The sequence below is a fragment of the Equus caballus genome, chromosome 18 (assembly GCF_041296265.1).
Source record: "Equus caballus isolate H_3958 breed thoroughbred chromosome 18, TB-T2T, whole genome shotgun sequence".
In the NCBI taxonomy this organism is placed as follows: Eukaryota; Metazoa; Chordata; class Mammalia; order Perissodactyla; family Equidae; genus Equus; species Equus caballus.
This window is the reverse complement of record NC_091701.1, coordinates 19,640,551-19,665,868: the sequence shown is the minus strand read 5'-3', so window position 1 is coordinate 19,665,868 and position 25,318 is coordinate 19,640,551. Positions and strand designations below refer to the sequence as shown.

At 34.5% G+C, this 25,318-nt stretch overlaps 1 protein-coding gene across 9 annotated transcripts in view; it reads right to left on the bottom strand.

Moving 5' to 3' along the window:
* Positions 1 to 488: 488 nt before the first annotated feature.
* The window catches only part of CCNT2 (cyclin T2), a 42,136-nt gene continuing 17,306 nt past the window's right edge, over positions 489 to 25,318 (bottom strand). The window contains exons 3-11 of one of the 9 annotated variants that reach the window (XM_070240755.1): positions 23,828 to 23,852; positions 22,717 to 23,158; positions 20,429 to 20,557; positions 18,353 to 18,413; positions 16,391 to 16,453; positions 13,166 to 13,211; positions 11,391 to 11,554; positions 7,265 to 7,335; positions 489 to 6,761 (exon numbers count right to left, since the gene is read on the bottom strand). In XM_070240755.1, coding sequence (XP_070096856.1) covers positions 5,334 to 6,761; positions 7,265 to 7,335; positions 11,391 to 11,554; positions 13,166 to 13,211; positions 16,391 to 16,453; positions 18,353 to 18,368 — 1,788 coding nt within the window. In that variant the 5' untranslated portion in view covers positions 18,369 to 18,413; positions 20,429 to 20,557; positions 22,717 to 23,158; positions 23,828 to 23,852 and the 3' untranslated portion in view covers positions 489 to 5,333. Of the gene's footprint in view, positions 6,762 to 7,264; positions 7,336 to 11,390; positions 11,555 to 12,846; positions 13,212 to 13,331; positions 16,130 to 16,390; positions 16,454 to 18,352; positions 18,414 to 20,428; positions 20,558 to 22,716; positions 23,159 to 23,827; positions 23,853 to 25,318 lie in introns of those variants that run through there. The other 8 variants (XR_001378731.3, XM_005601461.4, XM_070240754.1 and 5 more) reach the window with 8 other exon arrangements.

Below are 25,318 nucleotides of genomic sequence, written 5' to 3'. Positions count from 1 at the left end.
AGGTAATGCAAGAGATTAAGCAAGAAAATCCCCTATGAATTAGAATCACAACTTAAATTCTAGAAAACAGTAGGCATACAATATTTAATACACATTCAAGTTTAATGCACCGGGATTGGTCTTCATTGTTCCATGTAATATCCAAAATATACCTCTATCAGGATTCTCCTCAGTGTCATCTATTCAATTTAGCCTTCCCTGATCACCCAAGCCTTCTCTCTCACAACCCACGAATAGGTACTATTATGGACATTTTGTAGGGAAGGAAATCAAGGCACAAGGTCAAGTAATTCACCCAAGGTCATCAGCTACTAAGTGGTAGGGCTGAGACTGGAATGCAGACAATATGACCGCAGAGGCCATGCTGCTTGATGATATACAGTTACTCCGATAAAGAGTAACAGATAGCAGAGACTTTATTTCCCACATTTCCCAGGGACCAAAAGTTATTTCTGATTCACATTAACAAGACATGTTAGAGCCTTGGATTTATGTTGTCAATAAACAAATTTTATTAATAATTCCTTGTAATAGATACTGAGCTGAAATTCAATGACTAATTGAATTCATGCCATATACACATATTCCTGTTTTGGATTTTCTATCAGCAAACATCCTATTCAACAGTCCTTGGGGGGTTTTGTGTACATTCAGAAAATGAAATCCCAATCATTGCTGACGACAAGTGAGTACACGTGAAGTTTTTCAAACCAAGTGAAACTGCTTGAAAAACACATCTTAAAAATAAGAATGCACTCCCTACTTAACAATAGGCAAATCAAATCAAACCAGCTACTAAACAGGTTTTAAGTGAGACTTCCTCCCAAAACTTGGAAATAAAGGATATTAGACAGCCCTCAGAATTTACTTTCGAGATAAATGGATCACAGCAAATGGGTTAAGTCATTTTTATAAGAACAGAATTACTCCTAGACATACAACCTCCAATGTATCCCCCTTATCAACCAACCTAAAGAATCTGTTAGGCAGAAGAGATACTGGTAAATTATATAGAACAGGAAAAGAGGAGTCAGAAGCAAAAGCTGGCTGTGCTCAAACTGACATTGAGGAATAAAAAAGGGATTCATGGTATCAGACCTGGAACACTTTGAACATTCCAAATCCACTGGCAAGATCACCTCTATTGTAAAGACAGGTGTTTCAGAGGCAAACTTCTCTTACAAAACAAGCAAACTTTTGATTATTTGGCTTACACGCCTCAGCTGACAGTGATCAAATTTCAGGTATTAACATAGCTGTGAATTCTCAAATTAACACACTGGTATCATAACTTGGCAACCTAGGAGGACAGGGACAGAAAGTGCTGCTTTTCCAATGCAAAAATCCTGGTTCAAATCAGCCTATCATAAACAGACGGGCACATGAGACGAGCACGCATCATCCTGTGAGCTCAGTTCTACTCCTGTGAACTAAGTTCCCCCTAGTGTGGGGTTTGCTGATCTTTCATCTGCGTAAATGGACTTAGTAAACACTGCTTCTCAAGAAAGCCTCTTGATGGAGGCTGCTGAATCAAGAATTCTTCATAACAAAAGCTCTCAAGTTTTCCTCAGCAAAGACATCTTAAAAATCACCTACCAATTTAAGCCCTGTAGCAGGTGAGAAACAACTGCTTTACGTTGAGATAAAATTTGGGAATACTGGGATTATTTGAGAATAGAACCATCTTCTTTCAGAGATATTATGTTAAAAAAAAAATCCTTACTTAGTTCCACAGTAAATGCAAAACCCTAAAATATCTAATCAACCAAGGGCACTTATAATAACTTATGTAATAGTCATGCATATGTAAGAAGTGGTTTATTTCTATGGTTGGTTAAGGAATAAAAAGCAATTTAAATTATCAACTATAACAAAAAAATGGTGCTTAAAATGCTTTTAAGGTAAGGCATTTGGTAACAAAAACATCTTAAATTTGGTTCTCTGAAGTAGACCTCAACTAGTCATTTCTTTAGTTCAAAGAGGATAGATGGGCCAAAAAAATAAGGTAACCTACATAATTATAATCTGTTGGCACAAGTATGTAAGCACTCCTCATGAAATCCTGCATGAAACCATGTATCACAGTACAAATTTTCTTTGACCCTTAAGAACTCTAACCAGAATGAACCTGCACACCCAGAGGAAGATCAAGATGCACCTATATCTGCTTTAAAAGATAAACCTAGGGTTAATTAGTAGATTACTTTTCAGTATTTAAATACCTGAAACAAGAAATGAACCTCGGAAGAAAACTAGGACATTTTGCAAGGTCTTAACATCAAAAGATACTGCCACCAGTTTTGTAAAGTAGGCCTCTGAGAATGTTTCTGTGAAAACACACTCCTTTGCTTTGGTTCTGAAAATATTGTATTTTAAAGTAGCTAAGGCAAATATTTAGGGGGCACAGCTCAATATTGGAAAATTAGCTGAAAGAGGTAGAAGTGAAGTCTTTCTATGCAATGTGCTTCTGCATAAAGGTAACAAATCTATTATGATCTAGGGAAAACACAACTAAAAAATGAATCACTCTTTTATAGGATATTTAAAGATAATGCTTTTTAATATTTCAAACATTAAAAAAAAATCTCATCAAAAATGTATCACCTTAACAGTACTTTGCACATGTGGAATTTCATACCTAAATTTGATGATACTATTTTGGTTTATCTATGGCTACTTACAAGAAGACTCAGTAATAATGTCCATTCATTGGAGTCTTTTTCTTTGGTTGAGCCTATTGGGACCAGGTTGATGAACTAATTTATGCAAATGAGATGGTTAAAGCAAATTCATGGTAATATGAATTATAAGGGTTTTCATTTAATGGAAAAGAAACCTAAAACGGATTTCTATATTTATCCCCATTGTGGTTGTGGAAGCTAATATCCTGTTCAGAGGTTAAAGAGTTTGAATAGCTCACACAATCCTGTAAAAATTACAACTGGCTGCCCTTTAATAAATAAAGTCATTGTAAAGAATTACATTTACAGAGTGAAAAGTGAATACATAGCATTTCAAATTCCATTTTGGAAGTACTAATAAGTACTGACCCATAACAATATACACTAGCTACCTTTTTAACTGTCCATCATTAGCACCAATAAAGATTCAACAAAATTACCTTTATTCCCACATCTCAAAACAATTCTGCAAATTCTTAGTGAAGTTTTAAGTAGAGTCACAGACCTTAAATATTCACATTGTTTTCTATGTCATACTGAAAATAAGTTCACTACTTTTCTGGATATTCTTTACAAAATCTTATTAAAACTCCTGGTATTATCATCCCCAATTGTACAGTAGCACAACCACCCTATGTCATTTCACATGATAACTCCTTAGAGGTTTCACATCTAAATTACCAAGAACAAAACCCTTCCCTCCCTCATCTTGCACTCAGCTTAATTCTATACTAGTCCTTGGATTATGTACCACTGTAAAAGTATAACTGTATCAAAATTACCATGTTTATGGATACAATAATATGCCATACAGAGCAACAAAGTTACATGTAATGACAAAGATTACTAAAGTTATGCAAGACAAGAACAAATGTTAGGACATGCTAGCTATGCAAAGTCCCTAGAAAGAAGGTCCTAGCATCCTAAGTTCAAATAACATTGACAAAATAATAAACAATTATCTTTAAAAAATCATAAAGCTACCGGCAAATTAGGTAATTGCTAAATAAAAGTAGAGCACGAGATTAAACTCTCTAATATTTACAACTGCAACATACTTGAGTAAAATTACAATTGTGCACATATCAGTGGCTTTGTAACAAAAATAATTCATATACATAGAGGAAAAATTAAGACAGTTTTTAGTTCAACAGAAGTTGAATTCAACCCATCTCAAAGATACTCAACAGCTCAAAGATTTACCACAGAATAAATTCAAGATTAGCTGATAAACCAGACATATTACTAGTGTTTAAGACAAAGTTTAAACAAGCTAAAGTCTATCATTTGTTCAGAAGTCAGATGACTGTGCAAACTTGACCCCAACAGATATACTGAGATGTGCAAATAAATGTAAAACCTCCACTAGCTGTTCACCTGGATGGAGGCTGACTCTTTTTTCTCAGAGCTTCCTGGTAACAACCAGAAGCTGTAAGTACAGGTACAATGCACAGTCAGTGATCTTTTCTTTTTATTTATTGTTAGAATATAAAAGAAGTGAGAGAGCAATAGGTTTAATTTCATTTTTATAAGGAAGACTGCATTTACCTGAAAAAGAAATATGGCATCACACACAAACACGCTTCACGGGAGGAGGACGTTTAAGAATACGGTGCCATTCTGAACGCTAAAGGAAAAGCGATTCCTGTTTACTGTTGAAATATGTAGTGTTAAAGTTCTTTATTCAAGGAAAAAACCTAATTCTTCACTATGTAAGTTTTGTGAATTTAGTTTTCAAATCACAGTAATCTACACAACCATTATTAACAGCTCTGTGTTTATAGTACTGCCACAAGCCAACAAACACTTAAATGCACTTCACATCAAGAGTATGTAAACTTTTATTTTTTCCCCTCTTCAAGCCTTCAGAAAATCAGGGGCTATTTCAGCAGCCAAGCTGGTCAGAACCTCTGAAGGCAAAAGTTCAGTGCCTCGCAGTGTGTATGACCATCTGTGGCACCGCATACCCATCTGGTAGTGAAGTGTCCCCCTTCAGTGGCTTCCAGTAAGGCCTAGAGTTTAAGGTTAACATGAAAAAGTGCCACCTTTGTTTTAGATTAGTGATGGACTCTGACAAGATAAAATAAAGTTATTTTGTATATTGTTATACTTACAAGCAGCTCCAATCCTGAGTATTTATGGTAATATCTAAACATACAAAAATGTATGTACATTTTTCTCCACTTTCTTGTAAACAGTTGTCAGTATACTGTTTTATCCCTTTATCATTGAAACATGCAAATCATACATACAAATATAAATACACAAAAGAAAACAATTTACACTCATTCAAAAAGCCAAGCAACAACAACAAATAGCTACAGTATTCAAATTATAAATAACGAATGCTTGAGGCATCTTATATTTCTAAAAGCAGCCAGCCATCATCCTAATGTTCTTAGCTGCAATTGTAGAAATACTGAGTTTCGCACCTTCCATGCTTTTACAGTATTTATAACACTATCATATGTGGAGATAAAGACTTGTTTACTATAATCTCTTCTTTTCAGAATGAAGAATAAAGCAGCACTTACAAATATTGAAGCAGTGGCAGCAACAGCAGGTGTTACCACTGCTAGATCAGGAGGAAGTTTCCACTCTAACAATTTTTAAATTAAAAAAGTAAAGGAAAAATTGACCTAAACAAATGTATTACATGTTCATTCCTTGGGCACTTAACAGCGAGTCCAGCATGTCGAATGTGTCTTTGTAGTCCATATGCTGGCTGTTTGTACTGTACTCGTGATTGACATCAGGACCGTTGGTCTCCACTGGCTTCTTGTCCAGTTTCACGAGGGTGCTGAGATGTCCGTAGCCCACCTGGTATGTGACAGGGGGAGGAGGGGGTAAGGGATGGTTAAAAACAGAGTTGTGAGAGGGTATATACTGCTTAACAGAGGAGGAAGAACTAGATGAACTACCTGAACTTTTGGAACTTTTGCTCATTTTGGAGTGGTGGTTGTGAGATGCATCATTGATATGCAGCTTCTTCCTTGAAGAGCTGGAACTAGAAGAAATGCCATCACTGCTCAGGCCAACAGGACTCCTCAGAACAGTGGGTGGTATTCCATCAGCACTGTGTTTGCTGCCACCACTGCTGCTGCCACTATGTGAGTGGGAATGCTTGTGGCTGCTGGGGTGGTGGCGGTTGGAGGGATGCTCCTTGTGCTTCTCCTTATGGTCTCTGCTAATGTGTGGGCTGGAATGCTTGCTCTTCCCACTGCTTTCATCGGAAGAGCTGTGTCTTTCTGAGGAAGAGACTTTTATCTTCATTTTCAGTTCTTCTTTACTGGCACTTTTATCAGTGGGGGGTATTGGAATCCGTAATTTCAGCGATCCACTCTTTTCCTTCTTATCTGCCATGTATTTTTCAGGTTTTTCAGTATTTGTGATGGGAATTTTCATTTTAATGGGAGAAGTTACAGAACTGCTGCTGGCTGCCTGTGACTGCACGTGTTTGTGTTGCTGTTCTACCTGGGCAGCTATATAATGATCTCTTACATCCAGATCAAGAGTTTCTAGCTTACGTTTTTCTCTATATTTATCTAAAGACATTTTCTGAGGAATTACTCCAGGAGTAGCAGAAATTGGCCCATGGTGTTTACTGCTCCCTGCTTTATGAGTATATTCTTGCTTAATAGAAGAATGATCAGAAATTTTGTCAGGTCTGTGATGTAATCCTGAATGCAGTGACACAGAAGGTCCCTGCTGAAAGTTGATGCTGTACTGGCTACTAGACAAAGATGTCTCCTGTTTCTGTGAATACATCTGTTCTGTCCTTGCTGATTCTTGGTGTTGAGGCCATTCTTGGTGTGATGACAAACCATATGAGGTACTTGGTATTCCTGTTGCTAGCATTGACAAATTATCAGATGTATGGCTGTCTTGAACAGAAATACTTCCTGAATTGAGAGGTACTGGTGCAGGGAATGCTGATGTAGATGGTTTCTGAAAACTTGGGTTTGTAGGCACACCAGTAACACTATCTACTAAAATGGAATTCTGGACCAAAGATGAACCAAGAAGTGGCGTTTCTGATACTTGTCCATCTACTTTTGGTTTCTTGGCCGCCTGATTAGCCTATTTAAATAAAACACAAAAGAAGCAATGACAGCAAAGGAATGTAATACAAATTTCTTTGCTTATAAAAAATTTATATTAAATATATGACAATAAAATCATCCAGTGTTGAACGTTTTCTGTTGACAGTAAACAAACAACTGTCTTATTTAGAGGCTGTAACAACTTGAAAGCACGGGTTTTGGAATCAGATGCAGGTTAAACCCTAGCTGAGCGTTCGACAAAGTAATTTGTCTAGGCTTTACTTTCCCCATTTGTAAAATGAGGAGAGTATTTCCATCATGTTCACTGTGAGAATTAAACGAGAAATATATAAAGTACATAGCAAAGTCCACTGGACAGAGTAGTTGAATGTTCTATGAATGTATGTAGCTTAAGATACATTGTAATTATTTAGGCATACTGGAAATAATATTTAACCACAAAAATTCAAATTGGTTAGCTGCGTAATTGTTAGATAAGTGACAAAGTGATATTCTATTAAACCCTGCCAATTCTCTTACCCTCCAGTTTCGAATCCTCTTCAACCTACTAGGCGTTTTCTCCAATATTTGTAGAAACTCATGTGTTAACTCTAAAAATAAAATTTAAATGTAAAATTTAGAAGGTGCCTTTAGGATTTAAATTTCTCTCAAATGGGCAATATTAAAAAAAAGGGACCTCAAGAGTTCATCTGTCACACTCCTATTCAACCTTCAGCATATACAGAAGCAGACACAGCTCTGAAGTAGTACTCTTTTTAAAAAAGAGAGTCACTCCCCCTCCTCCTGCCCCAATTTTACATGTTTACTCAAAATCTCTGGAAAATTTAGTAGCACTAAAAAAAATTCCCCTCAAATAGAAAATCTCCATTAGGAAACACCATAGTAATAACTGTCATAGGCAAGATCCTTCAATATTCTTTAAAATCAGGGGGCAAAAGTTTGAGGGAAAAAATGGTAATTGTATAATCTCAACATACTTTCCTCAGGATATTTATGAATTACAAAGAGAAAAACAGTAACTTTATAATGGAGAAAGGCAGCAGATACCGCCTTAATCAGTGTTTATGGTTATCATTACCAGCAATAAGACATATCAACATGAGGTACCCCTTGATAAGATGCACTGAGTAGGGCAAAGGCCATTTGTGGTATTCTTGCCAAAAATGCATAACTTCAATCTAATAATAAGAAAACTTCAGACAAACTCCAATTGAGGAAGACTCTACAAAATAACTGACCGTTATGCTTCAAAGTGTCAAGGTCAAAAAAGAAAAGGAAAGATTGACAAACTGCCACAGACTGGAAGAGATTAAAGGAGCAAGTCAACCAAACAGAACATGGGATCTTAGAACAGAAAAACTGAGGAAATCCAAACAAAATCTGTAGTTTAGTTAATAGTATTGTACCAATGTTAATTTCCTGGTTTTGATAATCACGTATTATTATATAAGATGTTAACACTGGAGAAACTGAGTGAAGGGTATATAGGAACTGCACTATTTTCCAATTTCTTTAAGTTTAAAATTATTTCAAAGTTAAATGCAAAAAGTTCTTCCACCTATACCCATAACTTCCTAGCAATCAACATTATTAACACTAATAAACTACCCTAGTATTTTTACAACAATTTTTAAAAAAATTTAGGATTACGATGAGACGACCCACTTTCCCAAAGTTATGATGAATTAGTTTTCTACCCCCAAACAGTGTCATTAATAAAGTTACTGGCCACTCTCAAGACAAATATTAGTATCATTCAAATGAACTACAATATCATGTAATATACATAATGCCAATTCAGTGGAGACTACACAGATTCATTTATTATTTTTTAGTATAAATAGTAAGCTTCTCTGTAAACTATTCTAGGCAAATGCTAAGATTGATAATGAAAATTAAGACAATATAGAATTTGTCTCAAAGATGCATAGAACATGCAAAAATTCAGCATCATTATGTTTACAAGGCTGTGACAACTAATTCCTGCTCAAGTCCCACAAGATTTTTGATTCAGTTTAGATGAAAAAATCTAATGCCTAGACCACCACTTCCTCATCTGAAAAAAAGACCACTTTTCTACTTGGACACTAATAAATCTAGCAGAGACGTAATACTTTTGGGTCCAAAATTAACAAGAAATTGTTTTGACTCAATTTCCTTAATAGCTTGGCTGTCAAAAATTAAATACATATAGTTTCTAGTCCAAAACCTGGTACACAGCAGGCACAAAATGTAAGCTTTCTCTTTCCTTTCTTAAGTATCCTATTCTATTAAACTTTATAGAGGAGGAACAAAAGAATCTGTCAAATAGTCAATACTGAAGTAATTAGCTATATGTATAAAAATCACAGTACGATGCTTAAAATAGAGGCCCTTCTTCCTAAAAGCTAATATACAGAAAAAAATTCAAAACACAAAAACACACATGAAGGTTTGTTATTAATCATAAAAAGAAAAGAAACCTACAAAACAATAAAAAACCTCACAGCTAGGCCAAGTCCAACCCAATGTCGTTTTTGGAACAGTCATTAAATGAATTATTTCAGTAAACACTGATAATTTAGACACAATGCTAAAATTCAGATACATCTTAAATATTGTTACTTTTTTTTTGTGATCAAAACAGAGAAAAGGCTGCTATATAATATGTTGAAATTTTCAACGTGTTAAGTGTCCAAGATGCCTATTTAATGGCTCTCCAAATGAATAATGGACTTGAGCCTTTTCAGAATGGAAGGAGAGGGATATTTAGGTGGCCGCTGTTGTGTCAAAAAAAATAACTACCTATAACCTAGGAGCAGGATAAAGGCAGATTACCTGCTTTTTGCTTTATTTTAGCACCACGTGTACAAACTAGTTTTATTAAGGTTATGCCTACTTTCTCTATCTATTGACTGCTAAAGAAAGATGGTGGCGTAGATAACCTAATTTTCAAGTCACAGATGAAAAATAACCTCCACTGGTTTTAGAACATGTCATTTCAAATCAATGAAGACTTCCTTCCTTCTGGATAAACTTTAAGAAAACATGTGGCAAGGGACAGCCTGGGAGCGTAGTGGTTAAGTTTGTGGGCTCCCGGCTTCGGCAGCCCAGGGTTTGCTGCTTTGGGTCCTGGGCCTCTTATCAAGCCACGCTGTGGCAGGCGTCCCACATATAAAGCAGAGGAAGATGGGCACAGATGTTAGCTCAGGGCCAATCTTCCTAAGCAAAAAGAGGATTGGTGGTAAATGTTAGCTCAGGGGTAATCTTCCTCAAAAACAAAACCACACACACAAAAACCCACACACAATGAACCTCTGGCAATGTAAAGAAAAGAGTATAACCATGCAGCAGTAACACAGCATGAGATACACACTCTGGGAGAAATTTTTGAGGGAGGAAAAAACATCAGAAAATCAAGAGATCTTACAAAAAAGCATATTTTACCACAAGGGTAGGTAAACTTTCGCCAGTGGGCCAAATACGGCCTGTGCCCTGTTTTCACAAACAAAATTTTACTGGAATACAGCCACACCTACTCATTTACAAATTGCCTATGGCTGCTTTCCAGTTACAGTGGCAGAGTTGTGTAGTAGCATAGACAGCACGCAGCCCACAGACCCTAAAATAGTTACTATTTGGCCCTTCACAGAAAAGGTTGCAGACTCTTAAGAAAACATCCATCTTAAAGAAAAATCTAAGATTTTATTGGAAGACCACATTCCAAAGCCATAGGATACGCATCTCTTACTTTAGCTTTAATTTTGTACAGGACATTGGGGAAAGTCTACAAAAAGACTAAGCTAAAAACCCAACATATCATTTTAGGTGTATCTGTTAGAAGTGTTATCAGAAGTGTTATCTATTTCTTTTCTGAAATCTATAGTAGCTGTTTAAAATGTCTTAAGTCCCAAGAATCTCCTACCTCAGGCAGTTTCTCTTATTTCTCAATCAGAGAAGTTTCTTATCAAGAGACCCCCAAATTCCAGGTTTATAATTTATAGAATGTGTATCCCGTTTTTCCTTGTCAATTCATATTTAATGACACGAGGCAATAATGACATACTTCACCATCAATGGAACTACAGAGCAAGGAATGCTACCCTGAAAATGCCTTTAGCTCACTGCTTCACATCTTCTACAAGAAGGTAATAACCTGACTTTGAGTTTATATACTTTAAACTCAACAAAGTTAGTATACTTTAGGTATTCTTAAACGATAAACCTATAGCATTACAACTCATATTTTGTCGAAAAGTTCTGAAAGGGCTTTAGAAGTTCAGTGGTGGTTGATATATATTCAATTTTTTTCCTTTAGGCTAATGAATCCTTATTTTCATCCTGATTATTTGATCACATAATTATATTTTAAATTCTATTACCAAATTGTTAAAATAGAATTATAGGTTACATTTCTAAAGGGTCTTTATCCTTTGAAATACAAGTTGAAATATTAATAGATGAAATGATATCTGGGATTAGCATCTACCTAACTGTAGATGTAGGGGGATGTTGGATTGGCCAGCACTAGTAACTGTTCAGTTAGGCAATGAGTATACGGGGATTCACTATTTTTCGAACTTATACAGTACTTAAGTAGACAGAATTTCTCCATACTAAAAAGAAATATTTTTAATGTAAAAAAAGATTTATTCTCCCTACTTACCATCTAGTAATTCTAGAGTAACTGTAGGATCCACATATTCCCACCAATGTTTTCCATCAGTTGACACAGGAATCTCCCAATTGGACCATTTGCAAGCCAAATGAATGCATACACATGCTATCACTGTTGGTTTGTACTGAAGACAGAAGGTTGTAAGATGTAGACTGTTGTGGAGCAGGTTTGAAAATGAAGAGCCATAGAAATTCAAATATGTAAAACAAAGAAAAATATTTACCAGTAAGATTAGAGCATAAACAAAATTATAAAGGTTTTCTTCTTTAAGTCTAGAGTACAAAAACTTATTAAAAGTTAATACTATAGTTATAAAAATTCTAATTCTAAAAAACCCATAGATTATGAACATTTCCCACACTCTCCCTAGAGTATTATATTAATATTTATTAATGCTACTTACATATTAACATTTCTCAATTTTGTTTTTGCATCTTTATAAAAGGAGAGGAAGATAGTATACTTTCAAAAATCACTATATATAAGTAAAACACTTTAAACTTTTTTTGATGGTATTTTTGGGTTTTTTAAATAACGTTATGACATAGAAGTAAAGAAAATGCAGATGACTCTTTGTAAAATTGACAAAAAGTAATTTCAACGTGACATCGAAATAACGGATTCTACCACCTGATGTGGCTCCACAAACACCATTCTCAAGTAAGTCTAAGCGAATTGAACACTGATCTACATAAACCTGTCTTCTTTCCAGCAAAGCCACAGGGAAAACTTACCTTTTGCTGAACAGCTTCAAGGCCCAAAATGTTGCTAAATACTACAAAAAACACTACCCTTCTCCTTTCACCGTGTGCCAAAAACTGGGCATGTAACATGTCACAACTAGCTTTTTCTAACCAAAGTTTTTTAAGTGTGTTTTTGTTGATGTTCAGAATTCCTAGGGATAGAGGTTAAATCCCAACAACAGATATCTAAGAAAATATACTGGTATTTGCCAATTCAAAGTTTTTAATAAAACTTAACAGTGTCATAAGAAATTAAGAACCACACAAAACTAGTTTGGTTCCCTCCTCCCCAGTGACCCAATTAAAAAACAAATCTAAATCATTAAAATATAATCAACACAGAACAGAATTCTATAACAGATATTAAAGGCTTTTAAAAGACTGTTCTTTCAGTTCAGTTTTAGGATTGGTGAAAATGTTTACTGATCACCATAAACTAATACCAGTTTTTCTTTACATAAACTGAAAAGAAAGTAAGTTTTTTCAAAGTAAAAATTGGACTTATGTAAATCCAGGCACTGATAGGACTTGACTACTTCCAATTTACTACTAGTGGGTATTATCTGGAAAAAAATCCCAAGTTATATAAATTTTATTTATTAAAAAAACTTTAATGATTATTTTAAAGTTTGGATCAAAAGTGAAATTTAAAAAACTGTCATTTAACTATAATTGTAAACTAGAAATAGCTTTATACTTACCAAGTTGCTCGAATTTCTACGTTAAGTTTAGCTCTTTGTAATCTTTAGCTGCTATTCAGGCTACCAATTTTAGACTTATGCACTCACAAATCGAGAATATGTCATCAGAAAGCACCACTACACTTCACATTGTGCATTTAACCCCTCTGTGCCAAAAGTCCCTTGTACAATACACCGCAAAGCAGACAGGAAGGTACCACCACAGTAGATGGTCCAGTCTCCTGTTGCAACAAGGGTAAGAGACACATTGAGGGGGCCCTGCATTAAAGGAAGCTATAGTGTGCTACAACAGTGCAATAAAGAGGGTCAGGATAACAACCTGTTGGTAGCCATGAAATAGGATGTCTGTGCCAAATCCTTGCTTGCTGTAAGAAAAGAAAAAAAAAACGAAGACAATACTATCAGCTTTAACATGCTAACATCAAAAAGTTCTCAACACAACAAAAACTTCAAAGATTTGTACACAAAAAGTAAATTTTACTTACTACTTACAAATATCACAAGAGCGCCATCATTTTCTATACTACTGAAAATCTTCAACAACATTCACTCAAATGTTTCTTGCTATCCCCCAAAGATCTGAGAAACAAGCCGATTTGCTTTTAGCTAGCCAGTTACAAGGGCTAAACTTGTTACTAAGTTAAGCATCTAGTCAGCTAAAAGTTGCAATAAAGCATTCTCCTGGATTTAAAAAAAAAAGAAGAAGAAGAAGAAAAGATTTTGAAGTCTAATACAAAATACAAAGAGTTGCCTGCCAGACTTAATCCTCAGTCATCATATTTAATTTGGCTTAAGTACTTCCATCAAAAGAAAATAAAACAAAATCACCCCCACCCCCCAAACTCAGAGAGCACAAACTGCTGTTTTTCATCATGCTATTAAGCATCAACAGAGAATAAATAACCTAGAAATATCATAAGCGTGTTGATATAAGAATACTCCATTGTAATATTTTTTTAAAAATTACAGAATGCAATTAAAGACAACTTTAGAAAAGACAGAGGTACTCTAGGGGGAATCAGGATGCTTCAACACTGACTGGTCCCCAAGAGAAAAGCAATTTTTAACAACCAGCTTCTTAAGACATTGAAATTGAAAAGAGTCCCCCCGACTGGTTCCCTTCTTCTGCTTCTTATTCTTCCCAACAGGGATGCCTTTTCCAAATACATTCACAATCACTGACATACCTTTCCCCTCTGCTCACCTAGGATCAGTTCATCTCAACTCACCCCTCTCTAACAGGCCTCAAATTCCTTGCCCCCTCCTATTTTTATTCGTAGCACCTGTAATCCCTGCTGCCCCATGTGGATCATCAACATAAAGGTTTACAAAAGGGATTTGGGCTTAGCAGAGTTGTGCTAAGGAAGAGTGTCAAAGCATCAGATGTCTCGGAGGCAGTGTGACTTAAGTATGGCATTCTTTCCTGGTGGGGAGGGAAGGAGAAATCACAGAAGTGAAAGGTCCCTGTAAAAGGAAATAAGCCAATTCTGCAGCAAAGTAGCATAATATCAACTTTCTCATCTCCAGAGAGGGGGAAAAAAGGACTTTAAAGACACCAAATTTATTTACCCTGCCCCAAACAAAAGAATCAAAATACACAGAGACGAAAGAAAAAATAATTTTAAATTGCCATAGCAATTTTCACCTCAAAATATATCTAAATTCAATAATCTATTAACAGTCACTGTGCAACAGAGGAAGAACGTAGGGTAAATGTTCTTTTGTTAGCTTACTGTTGTAATAGAGCAAAGAAAAAAGGACACCAAACATGAAAGAATATTTTTTTAAATGGAGTGAGATGTAAACTATGGCTACCTGAAATGTTAGTTAGGCAAAATGAAATTAAACATAACTAAAATTTAAGAATTGCTTACATTTTAAACATTAACAACAAAAAATAAGATTTAAATATTTTGCTTTGGATGATATATCAAACTTGTAGTTTTTGTAAATGTTTAAAAATTTACCATTCAATTTTGCAAATTAATGGGCTTTACGTCTCTAGCTTCTTTAGATACATGAGAACATGCACAAAAAATATTAAACTTTGATAAAGAATTTAGAAGAAGCTGACTCAAATTTCACAATAATATTAAGCTGAAAATCCAGTTTCATTAATATCTTCCTCCAACATCCTTCATTAGGCTTAATTCAAAGCAAATTATATGGCTCTCCATTATTCTGAGAAAACAGCTTACTCTTTCAGGTTTTCAGGAAAATAAAACTACTCTAGAGCTTTTTTCCTCCTTAATTAAATACCTATACTACTTATCTATACAGTTCTATACTACACTGTAATACTGGGGATGAGAATGTGCTGTAATATATATTCATATAACCATGAACAACAGGAACCAAAATTAAATATGTTCTAGTTTACAAATGATAACGTGCTATTAGGATAAAAAAATATATAAGTGGGATTTTTAGAAGTTCAGTTGTTAACAACGACACTATGGTATCAGACAAGCGGTTTTGTTTTTTTTTTTTAAATGTAGCCATTAACATAATACAACCTACCTAGGTATAAAATAGATTCAATTTAGAATGAATAAAATGCAAGAATATTTAGGTAAACACTAAAAAATATAACAAGGCCTCCAAAAGTCTTACCCATTTTGTTTAGAATAAACCTAAAGAAGTCTGAGGGTAAAAGACTGAAACTGCAAAATCATCATTTTCAAAAAGAAAGTAACAGAAAAGGGCACACTAAAGGTTCCAAGTGGTTACTATCAGTACATAACACTTCAAATGTGAAACCGGAAAGCAGAAGTGAGTAGTAGTACAACATGCAACTGTGTAAAAAATATTTCTAGGGAATAAAACAGATACATAGGATTCATTAACAAGAGTAGAAAAATGTGTACCATATGCTTTACAAGCAAGTAGTAAAACAAACAATACAAAAACTTTGTACTCTTGTTTATAAAGGCTTTAATAGGCACATCACATGCTGTCATCATGCTATGTAATTATTTCCATTACACACAAAAAGTAAACCATTTTTAGTAATGCTAAAGAACTCTGAAAAGTGTATTAATCAATTTTGTTCAAAATGAACATGGGCAAAACATTTCTAAAATGACAAATCTGCTAAGAAAGGCACTTTTTATCTGAAAGATTTGAAGTTGGCCTCCAAATTTTTAAACTGTAATCAAACTTCTCAAGAAGTCAATCAAAGTTTGACATAAACCAGAAATTAATACTGTTTTCTGCACCTATGTGTTAATGGCCTACATCTTAAATATTAACTGAAATGGGACTGGCATAGCCCAATGGGGAGGTGGAGAGAGTCTTAATATTTGGAAGCCCTCTAAATTTTTAGTGAAATGAGACTCTCACTTAAAAGAAGCTAATTCACCAGGCAGAACCACACATAGAAGTAGATGAATAAGTAAATGAAGGACACAAAAATAATGCTGCAAAATTACATTTGTCCTATTTTAATAAAACTCAATGAAAGGCTAGGAGAACAAAGTAATATTCAAGTCAATTCTAGACCTTGAAAAGCATTGATAATTTAAAAGTTTCAAAGAACGCTTACCTCTTACTAACTGGGTACATTTCACCACATCTGTGTGTGGGTGTTCAATGGTGATCTCAAAACCTGAAATGAAAAGCACCTTTTTTCCCAATCACTTACCACTACAATACTTGCCTGAGAAATGCCGTTCAGCACACAACCATAAATGTGTAACACATTTTTCATCATTAGAAAAATACAAAGACAAGTTAGTTTCTCATCACTGACATGTTCATTATACCTCCAATGATGAGAAATAATTTCTTCTCAAAAATAATGTTCCCATTATAAAAAACTGATAAAGTTATTTGTAGACTGGGGGTAACATTTAAAGCTTGTCCCACAGTCTAAGCAGGGAATTCAACTATATAACACATTTAAAAAATGTATTCCAACTCCTTCTTTCAGAAAATGTTGAAAAGAATATTTTTCATAAATATAAGCTTTGGGCCACAGTAGGAAAAATAACTTTTTAAATGATATAGTTAGCTTATAACTACATTTCCTTAATAATAAAGGTCTTACGACCTTCTAGTCCTCAAGATTCATTAAATCACTGTTTCTAAAACCAAAGATGAAATGTTGAAAAGCTTTCAAAGTTCAATCAACCCTTAGGTTTTTTTTAAAAAAAAAGTACAATTCATATCTAGTGCCTTCAGAAGCAGTAAATGAATACTATCCTAATAAACAGGTAATCTGGATTTATAAAGTTATTGTGCAGTTTATTTATATTTCTACTGTAATTAAACCTGCAAAATCATACTTCAATGAAACCATAGAGGTACAGGTTATAAATTCTAATGTTTGCCTTTAAATAACGGTATTAATTCTCCATGCTTAAGAATCTGTCATAAATATGATGAATATGACACAGTAATTATATAATAAAACAACAGCTTTATATTATTTTAAAAAATATATAATTTTCCTTTTCAATCTTCATTATATAAATGTTTGCACATTTTCACATGTATATAATTTTATATAAAACAGTAACATGTTAAACCATTGGATTTGGAGGGAGTAAGATTCTCACTTTCACTTTTCTATCTTTTTATATTATAAAAACTTCAAACAAGTCACTTTTGTAATAGAAAGAATCCGTCATGTGGGAAGCTATGATTATCACACTTCTAGTCAACATTTGGGAATGGAGTAATAAACAAAATAAAAATAACTACCATAGAAAATAATGATTATTTAGGACACACTGTGTGGCAAATGGTTTTTTATACATTATCTTTCATCTTCAAATTCACGATGTTAAGGCAGGCATTATGATTCCACCTTGCATATACAGAACGGAGGTACAAAAGGTAAAGGGAACTTTACCCAAGTTAACAAAGAAAATCAGAAGCCGACAGCATTAAACCCAGATCTCCACAAAGCCCATGTTCTTCCCACCACACCCCGCCAGGTTCTTCTAGAAATAATATATGACCTTACATAAGTTATAACTTTCTTTGGCCTCAATTTCCTCATGAGTAAAGTAAAAGATGAGATTAAGCAAGATTACTTAGCGTAAACCTTGAAGAAAATAAAATTTTTAGGAAAGGATCAACATTTAAATAACTACTATGTCACATTAAAAATGATGTGATAAATTTATTAAATACTGACTATAAGCTCTAAGAGAGCAAAGACCGCCATGTATGTTTATACACATTACAACCATATGCAAGAGCCCTAAAGGACCATTTCACTCTCCAATGCAAATGCATAATGAAGCATAGTGTCTTAACTATCTGAAAATCTAAGAAATCACACTTAAGGTTATGTTTACCATTCAATTAAATTATGCCAAATGAAATTAAATTTTAAAAAAATGGTTTGCTTATAACCAAGCAATACTATTCTGGCCCCAAATTTTGTTTTAAAATGAAACTTTCTTCAATGATAAAATTATTCCAGAGATCTTTTCCTTTATTTAGAGTAATACTTTGAATAAAACACACAAAAATAATATCTGACATACATACATACCTAGGGTTTGTAGCATTATGGTTTCAAGTAAAACCAGTTCTTGAGTCTGTTGAAGGTAAGCCTGTCAGGTAAAAAAAAACAAAAAAACATTAAAATGCTTAAGATAAACATAACACTACTAGACCACAGGACCATTAAATCTCATGAGAATTACAGATTGATTACCAAAGAATCACAGTAGTTTGGAAATTTGAAATAAAATGAGGGTGCTAGAGAAAACTTATTTTCTGTGATAAGTCAAAATTGAATTACTTCTAATACAGGAAATGTAAACAAAGCAAAAAACAACAGAAAAACCCCCTAAAGATAATAATATGAAAGGGCGTAGGTTAATCGAAAAAAGATCTCCAGTTTATAATGTAAAACTTTACCTAGGCATTGGCATTTCAAGACACGTTAAGGAGAGGAAGCACCAACCCAAGTGAAAACATCACACTCAAACCCGCCTTTAAAGGAAAGCCTTATCCACTCACTCTAGGATATTATTTCATGGAGTAATTCCTTGACAGCCACAGTAAATCAGTGAGTTATTTTTAGAATTAACTTCCTCTCTTCAAAAAAGATAAAGTCAAATCAAAACAAACCCTCAAATCTCTAGATTGAGAGAAAAATTTTAGATATAAAATGCCAAAATAATCTATCATACACCCATGGGGACATAAATAGAGGACCTTCTTCCAATTTCAGTAAATCATTTCCCCACTGCAGTTACCCTGGGAATAAAAGGGTAAGAAAAATCTTCCACTGTCTCAATCTTAGATCATGACAATTGACTAAGGTGATAAGAAAACAACATTATCATACATAAATATTCATTTATGTAAGGATATATTACTAAACCCAGAGTGAAAGCACCTTCAATTTTATTTATGCTCCATTCTGAAAAGGTCACTGAGCTAATTTTTAAAACACAGATTTCTATTATTTGTACAATACCCTAAGAATTCACAAGAAATAATTCTGAATTTGTAAGTTAAAAGAAACTATAAGAGCTACCTTTGAATAATCGAACATTCTCTATTATTGAATGGTTACATTAATATTTTACTCCCTTAAAGCCAACATCTAGGATAAAACTTGTCATTAATAAAATCAGATATACTTAAGCGGGACCTTAAACTTGATCCAAATCAAACCAAATTAATGTAATCTGGGAGTTATTCAGTAATTACAAGTTCCTGATAAAGTAACTCATGTAAAATAAGAGTGCTAGAAAAATGATTTTAAAGGCCCAGAATTCTAGCTTCTGTTTTAAGATGTCAGAACATTTTAAATGGTGCTGTCAAGTAAGGTCCATTAAAATGCTGAAAATGAACAAGCTGTTTGGAAACTGCGTTACTCTTCATGAAAATTAAAATATTTTGAAAATGCTGCTCATGAAAGCATGAAAATGCACTTTTATGTATCAGAAAGCTATTAGTAGTAGTAGTACTGTTATCCACCGCATAATGACATTTTGGTCAACGATGGACTGCACATACAACAGTGGTACCATATAGCCTAGGTGTGTAGTAGGCTATGCCATCTAGGTTTGTGTAAGCACACTCTACGATGTTCACACAATGATGAAATCGCCTAATGACGCATTTCTCAGAACGTATCCCCATTGTTAAGTCATGCATGACTGTATATATGCAGTCTCAATAAAGGAAAAACTATGTTAAAAGACTAATTACTGGTCTAGAGGCAACTCTGGAGGTTTTTCTATTCCTTCAGTTGCTGACAATTTAAGAGTTATTTACCTTTAGTCTCAAATACGCCCAAACAATGGAGGTGACATGACTTCCCCTCTTACATATATCACAGGTTTACTGTGAGGATAAACAACAAAATGTGAAAGACTTGAAAAGAACCTTTGAATCAAAGCCTTCCGTGATTCAGAATGACACTTGAATTCATGAACACACATGAAATATGTTTCTGTCAGATTGCTTCTTGGTATTACATTCCTAACTGGTAAAAGAAATAAGCAGCATTTGGAAGGCAGCACTAATTGAATAATATTTTTATTAGGTCTAAATAATGAAAAGGTTTCCAATTTACAAAGATAAACCAAAAAACCCAGTTTTCACATACATCACATTTAGTATCCAGCAGTGGCTCTAGGGGATGAAGACAAGCATGTGCTACTTTGATAACATGTTCAAGTTTTCGAGCCTGTTCTTCCACTTTTGCAGCCAAAAATAATGCAGTAGGTGATATTATCTGCAGAAAAGATAAAAATTTGGTGATGTAAAAACAAATAAATTTCTGAAAAATCTTCTACTTTCTAAGGGGGGGGTGTGCAAGGAAGGAATGCAATATTAATAGTAAGAATTGCAAACTGGGTTATGATAAGATTGATATAAGAGTTTTAATAGTTATTCATTAAATAAAACTAGTTACCCTAGTTTCTAAAATCTCTGTTGCTTGTTTTGCAAGTAGAATACTAAAGGGAAAAAGGAAATAGACTCACACTTTAGCTAACTAAGTCAAAGTTTAAATAATATTAATGCACATTGTGGAGCTAAAGGAAAAAAAGTCTCAAGCAAACTAATGAAGCCATAGCTTAAAGATGAAAAGTGGGTAAAGTATACCCAGATTTTCCCTCTTTTTGGGCCATTTTCTAGGGTTCTTTTAATCAATGACTCATCATGTGGCTAAGAGCTACACAATCTTGCTTAAGAGACAGCAAAAGGATCTGAGGCAAAACGAGAAGAGGCTTCTGAACATGAAACTGCTACCTAATAACTATTACTTCACTACAGCAATATTAAAAGTAGCTAAAAACCCAGGGAATAAACATGCAAGGTAAACGAGTAGAGTAGAAACTCTGCCAACTGGAGATCAAGAAATTAGCAATTTTTTTAAGATTTACTAAGTTATGTTCTTGGGATAGAAGAACATAGCACTACAAAGACAGAGAAACATCAATTTTGAACTAATATTTACCCAAAAAGATAATAATAAACCAAATAATTGCTGACTCAGAAAACAGGCATACCTCAAACTCAAATAACATTCTAAGATAACATACAAGAAATTTCTCACAGTAAGATAATTTCTAAATGTCAAGATTCAGGTATAATGTTTTTAAAGAGATGAACATCTGAGTCTCACTATATCTTGGGGGTCATCAATCACTTTACAGAAACAATGCCAAGGGGGAAGAGGGAGAAAGAGGCATAAATCATGCTACATGATTTGGGTAGTTAACATAAGATTTCTGATATACAGAAAGTAGACCCTTTCCTCTGAGAGCTTTTAAAATAACTTATAAATATCATTGCTGAGACATGAAATTTAATTACTGGATTCTGGATCTGAAAGAGACTTTCTCTAGTCCAACTGCATTTGCAGATGAGTTAAATGGAGTAAAAATGACTTCAAGAAGTTCTCTTCCTGCTGTACAAATCTTTAAAACAGACCTAAAATTAAGTGAGTTTGGCTCCAAACAACCAGAAACAATGTTACCTTGAAAGGACTGAATAATTTCAACTTGGACTTTCAACTTATTTCCATCTTTTAAAATTAAAATTACAACAAAAAAAAAGATTTAAAAAATTGAGAATGCTCAAAAAAGCAACTTATTCTTAGTTTTCATAGATTTAGAGTAAACTGTTATTCTTTACAACAGATTTAATTAAGCAACATCCAAATTAGTTAATATTCTTTTAATAGCAGTCATGGGGGGGTGTTTTGAGAGGTAGAAAGTGTAAGGTAACTGAGAGTAGATAATTATTTCCTAACTCAGTTCTTTTCCCACATACTTAAAATTTCCAACCACTGCTACCTACTTTGTCTGTTTGATTAACTCTTTTTCTGTTTAAAGGCTTAACTCAGAAGATCACCTCCTCCCAAGGTAAAATTCCCAAGTCAGATGAAATGCCCATTTTATTCAGTAGGAAACTGTGCATTCCTCTGTCATTGTACTCATATTGTATGCTGGTTTATTTTCTCTGTCCCATCAGTCTAGAAGCAGCTTGAAACAGAGACTGAGTTATTCATTTATGTTCCCATTATCCAGCATTGTGCAGCTGCTGTTCAATATATTTCCTGAATGAATGACATGTGGATAATCCATATTTAAACATAAAGGCATCAATACTAAATTCAAAGTATTCCAAATGCCACAATAAAAACTTAAGAGCTAATACCAAGGTAAGGAATGCAAGAAACACTAAGCTAAATAAAATGAAGATACTCTCAGTTTCCCATGGTCTCTCATTTATTATCTCATTCATGTCTAGAAGGGGAATGGCTAAGCCAGCTTTCAAATTTATCAGAGTAAAGCAATAGAGGCTCAAGTCAAAAGTCAAATCAGACTGAACGTATTAATACTCTAACTTTCTTCCTAACTCCACATGATCCAGAATTTCTCTTACTTGTCTAACAGGCACTTTTAAAATCTCCAATGAGTTTTTCTCGGTAAAATCTCATAGGATTCCCAGTCACAGCTCCATCCTCTTCAGACTTTTTGCAAGCCTCAATATCAAGAAGTACTTCCAGACCCCAAGCTTTTCTCCTTAAAGATAGTCTCAATGGAAATGAAGTAGGCATACTAGTGAACGATTCTAAAGTTCTAGAAATAATTTAAAAAATTAAGTATTCAGGGAGCTAAGCAATAATCTTCAGGGTAGATTCCTGGTTTATTTACCCACACTCCTCAAAGAAGTCTTTCTGTTCCCTCTAAATAGGGCTCAATTCTCATCCTCCTCCAGTGCAACACTAATTATACCCAACACTCTTCCAAAGTTCCTGGTGAAATCCACTAACTCCATTCACATTTCCTCCTCTACAGCCTGCAAACATTTTACTCCATCAGGGCTGTAAAAACAAAACAAAACAAAATACCTTTTTAGATAAATACTTTGTGAATATCCATGTGAAGCTTTAATTTTAAGAATGACTAAGGAAGGCAATCAAACTAGGTACTACTGCTTTTTGTATGGAAAGCTGATTCTGTTGTGTGGTTTGTCAAAAGGAAAAGAACTCCAAAAGCTTTAAGTAATGGCAATGTTACTAGTTGGTTTGTAGCTCTTAAAGGTGAGCATGCTTTTCAAGGCAACAAACATTCATTAGCACATGTAAACTTGGTTCAAAGTCAAAGAATTTATACCAGTATTGGAGTAGATACTTGGTTGGTTCAAGTGAACAAACAATTACAACTGAGATTCAGTCCACTGGGAACAGAGACCACGCACTATCCGTCTTTGTGTTCTGGTACCTAGTTTAATAAACTTTCTCTAATTACTATAAATAAAGGGAAGAAAAATAGATTTTTAAACAGTGTTCAGAGTTTCTCACTCTAGTAGATGTACAACTATTTCAAGGGAATATTACATTCTCAAAACAAGATAAATTTCTACAAGAATATACCATATAAATCATGGAGAGGGGGAGGCAGAGGTGATGAACACAGCTGTAGCACAGTAGTCAGACTGCCTCAGTGGAATCCTGGCTCTGTTATCTGACTAGCCTAGGCAAATTACTTACTCTCTTTGTGGCTCAGTTTCTGCATCTGTAAAATGGGAGAAATAGTATCTGCTTATACAGTTGTGGCGAGGATTAAATGAATCAATATATGTAATGCACTTAGAATAGTGCCCCATAGTAATATGACTCAAATACTATCATTAATATGTTGAAAAATTAAACAACAATGGTATATTGTTAGTGTCGATCTTAAATTTAACAAGTGATGTAACACTTTTTAAAATTCCCTTCTTTCTTGCTCACCTTCTTCCTTTCACGGTTAAACTCAATTCTTTAAAGGTTCCACTGTAGTCCTAACTAAGCAGATTCAAACACTGAAATTATGATACTTGATATTACTTCAATGATTACACCCATATTCCTTTCTTCTTTTCGCCCTCCAGCTGTTTTCACCCTTCTCCTTTTCTATTCTTTTATACGTTTCCATTTCTAGCTCTTGATCTGACTCCCTTCCTTCTCCATTTTTTCTCCCCCTGCCCATTCCTGGTCGCTGTCTCCCCTTTCTGCTCAAGATGCCCTCACTGCTGATATTCTTCACTCTCCGTTGCTGGCTTCAAACTTGACAGCTGGTCAAGTCTGAATTAACAAAAAGCCTGGGTAATTTCCAAGTCACTGAAGACGAGTCTACAGTCAGTTTCAAATGAATCATCCTTGTCTTTATTCTTTTAGTAATTAATTTTGTGCATACACTTGCATGTACATTTGTATTTAAGAACTAGCCATAGCTGTCTTATTACTCTTCAGTTTTAAATTTCGTAATCCAAAAAAAGCCCTAACAAAAGCAAAGACAAGACTCCAAAGTCTGCTTTCAGGGCTGGCCCTGTGGCCAAGTGGTTAAGTTTGCTTGCTCCACTTTGGTGGCCCAGGGTTCGCTGGTTTCGATCCTGGGCATGGACCTACACCAGACCACTCATCAAGCCACGCTGTGGCAGCATCCCACATAGAAGAACTAGAGTGACCTAGAAATAGGATATACAACTATGTACTGGGGCTTTGGGGAGAGAGAAAAAAAAAAAGGAAGACTGGCAAGAGACGTTAGCTCAGGGCCAATCTTCCTCACCAAATTCTGCTTTCTCTTTGCTGAGACATCATCAACAGGCTCATTCTATTTTGTTCTTATAGTTCATCTTAGGTCCTACAGGTAGGTGAAGCCATTTCTCCCGTCTCTTAACTAGTCCAACACTACCCCTCCCTCAACTAAGTCAACAATAACTATTTTCTGTGCCTTGAAAATGGCTTCATTAATAAACATTCAGTTAGTTCTAGGTATCACAGCTCAAAATTTGGAAATCACTTGCCTAAGGATATAGTTAAGGAAAACCAGTAATGGAATAACTTTAGCAAAGACTCACAGAAAGAAGTTCCTAGAATAGGAAAAAGGGAGTAGAAACTTAGACATAAGGAAAAACAAGAGAGGCACAGCTCCCAGCAAAGAAGAAAAGGAATAGGTCAAAATGTCCATTTGTTAATAAAAAAAAGATCACCAAGCCC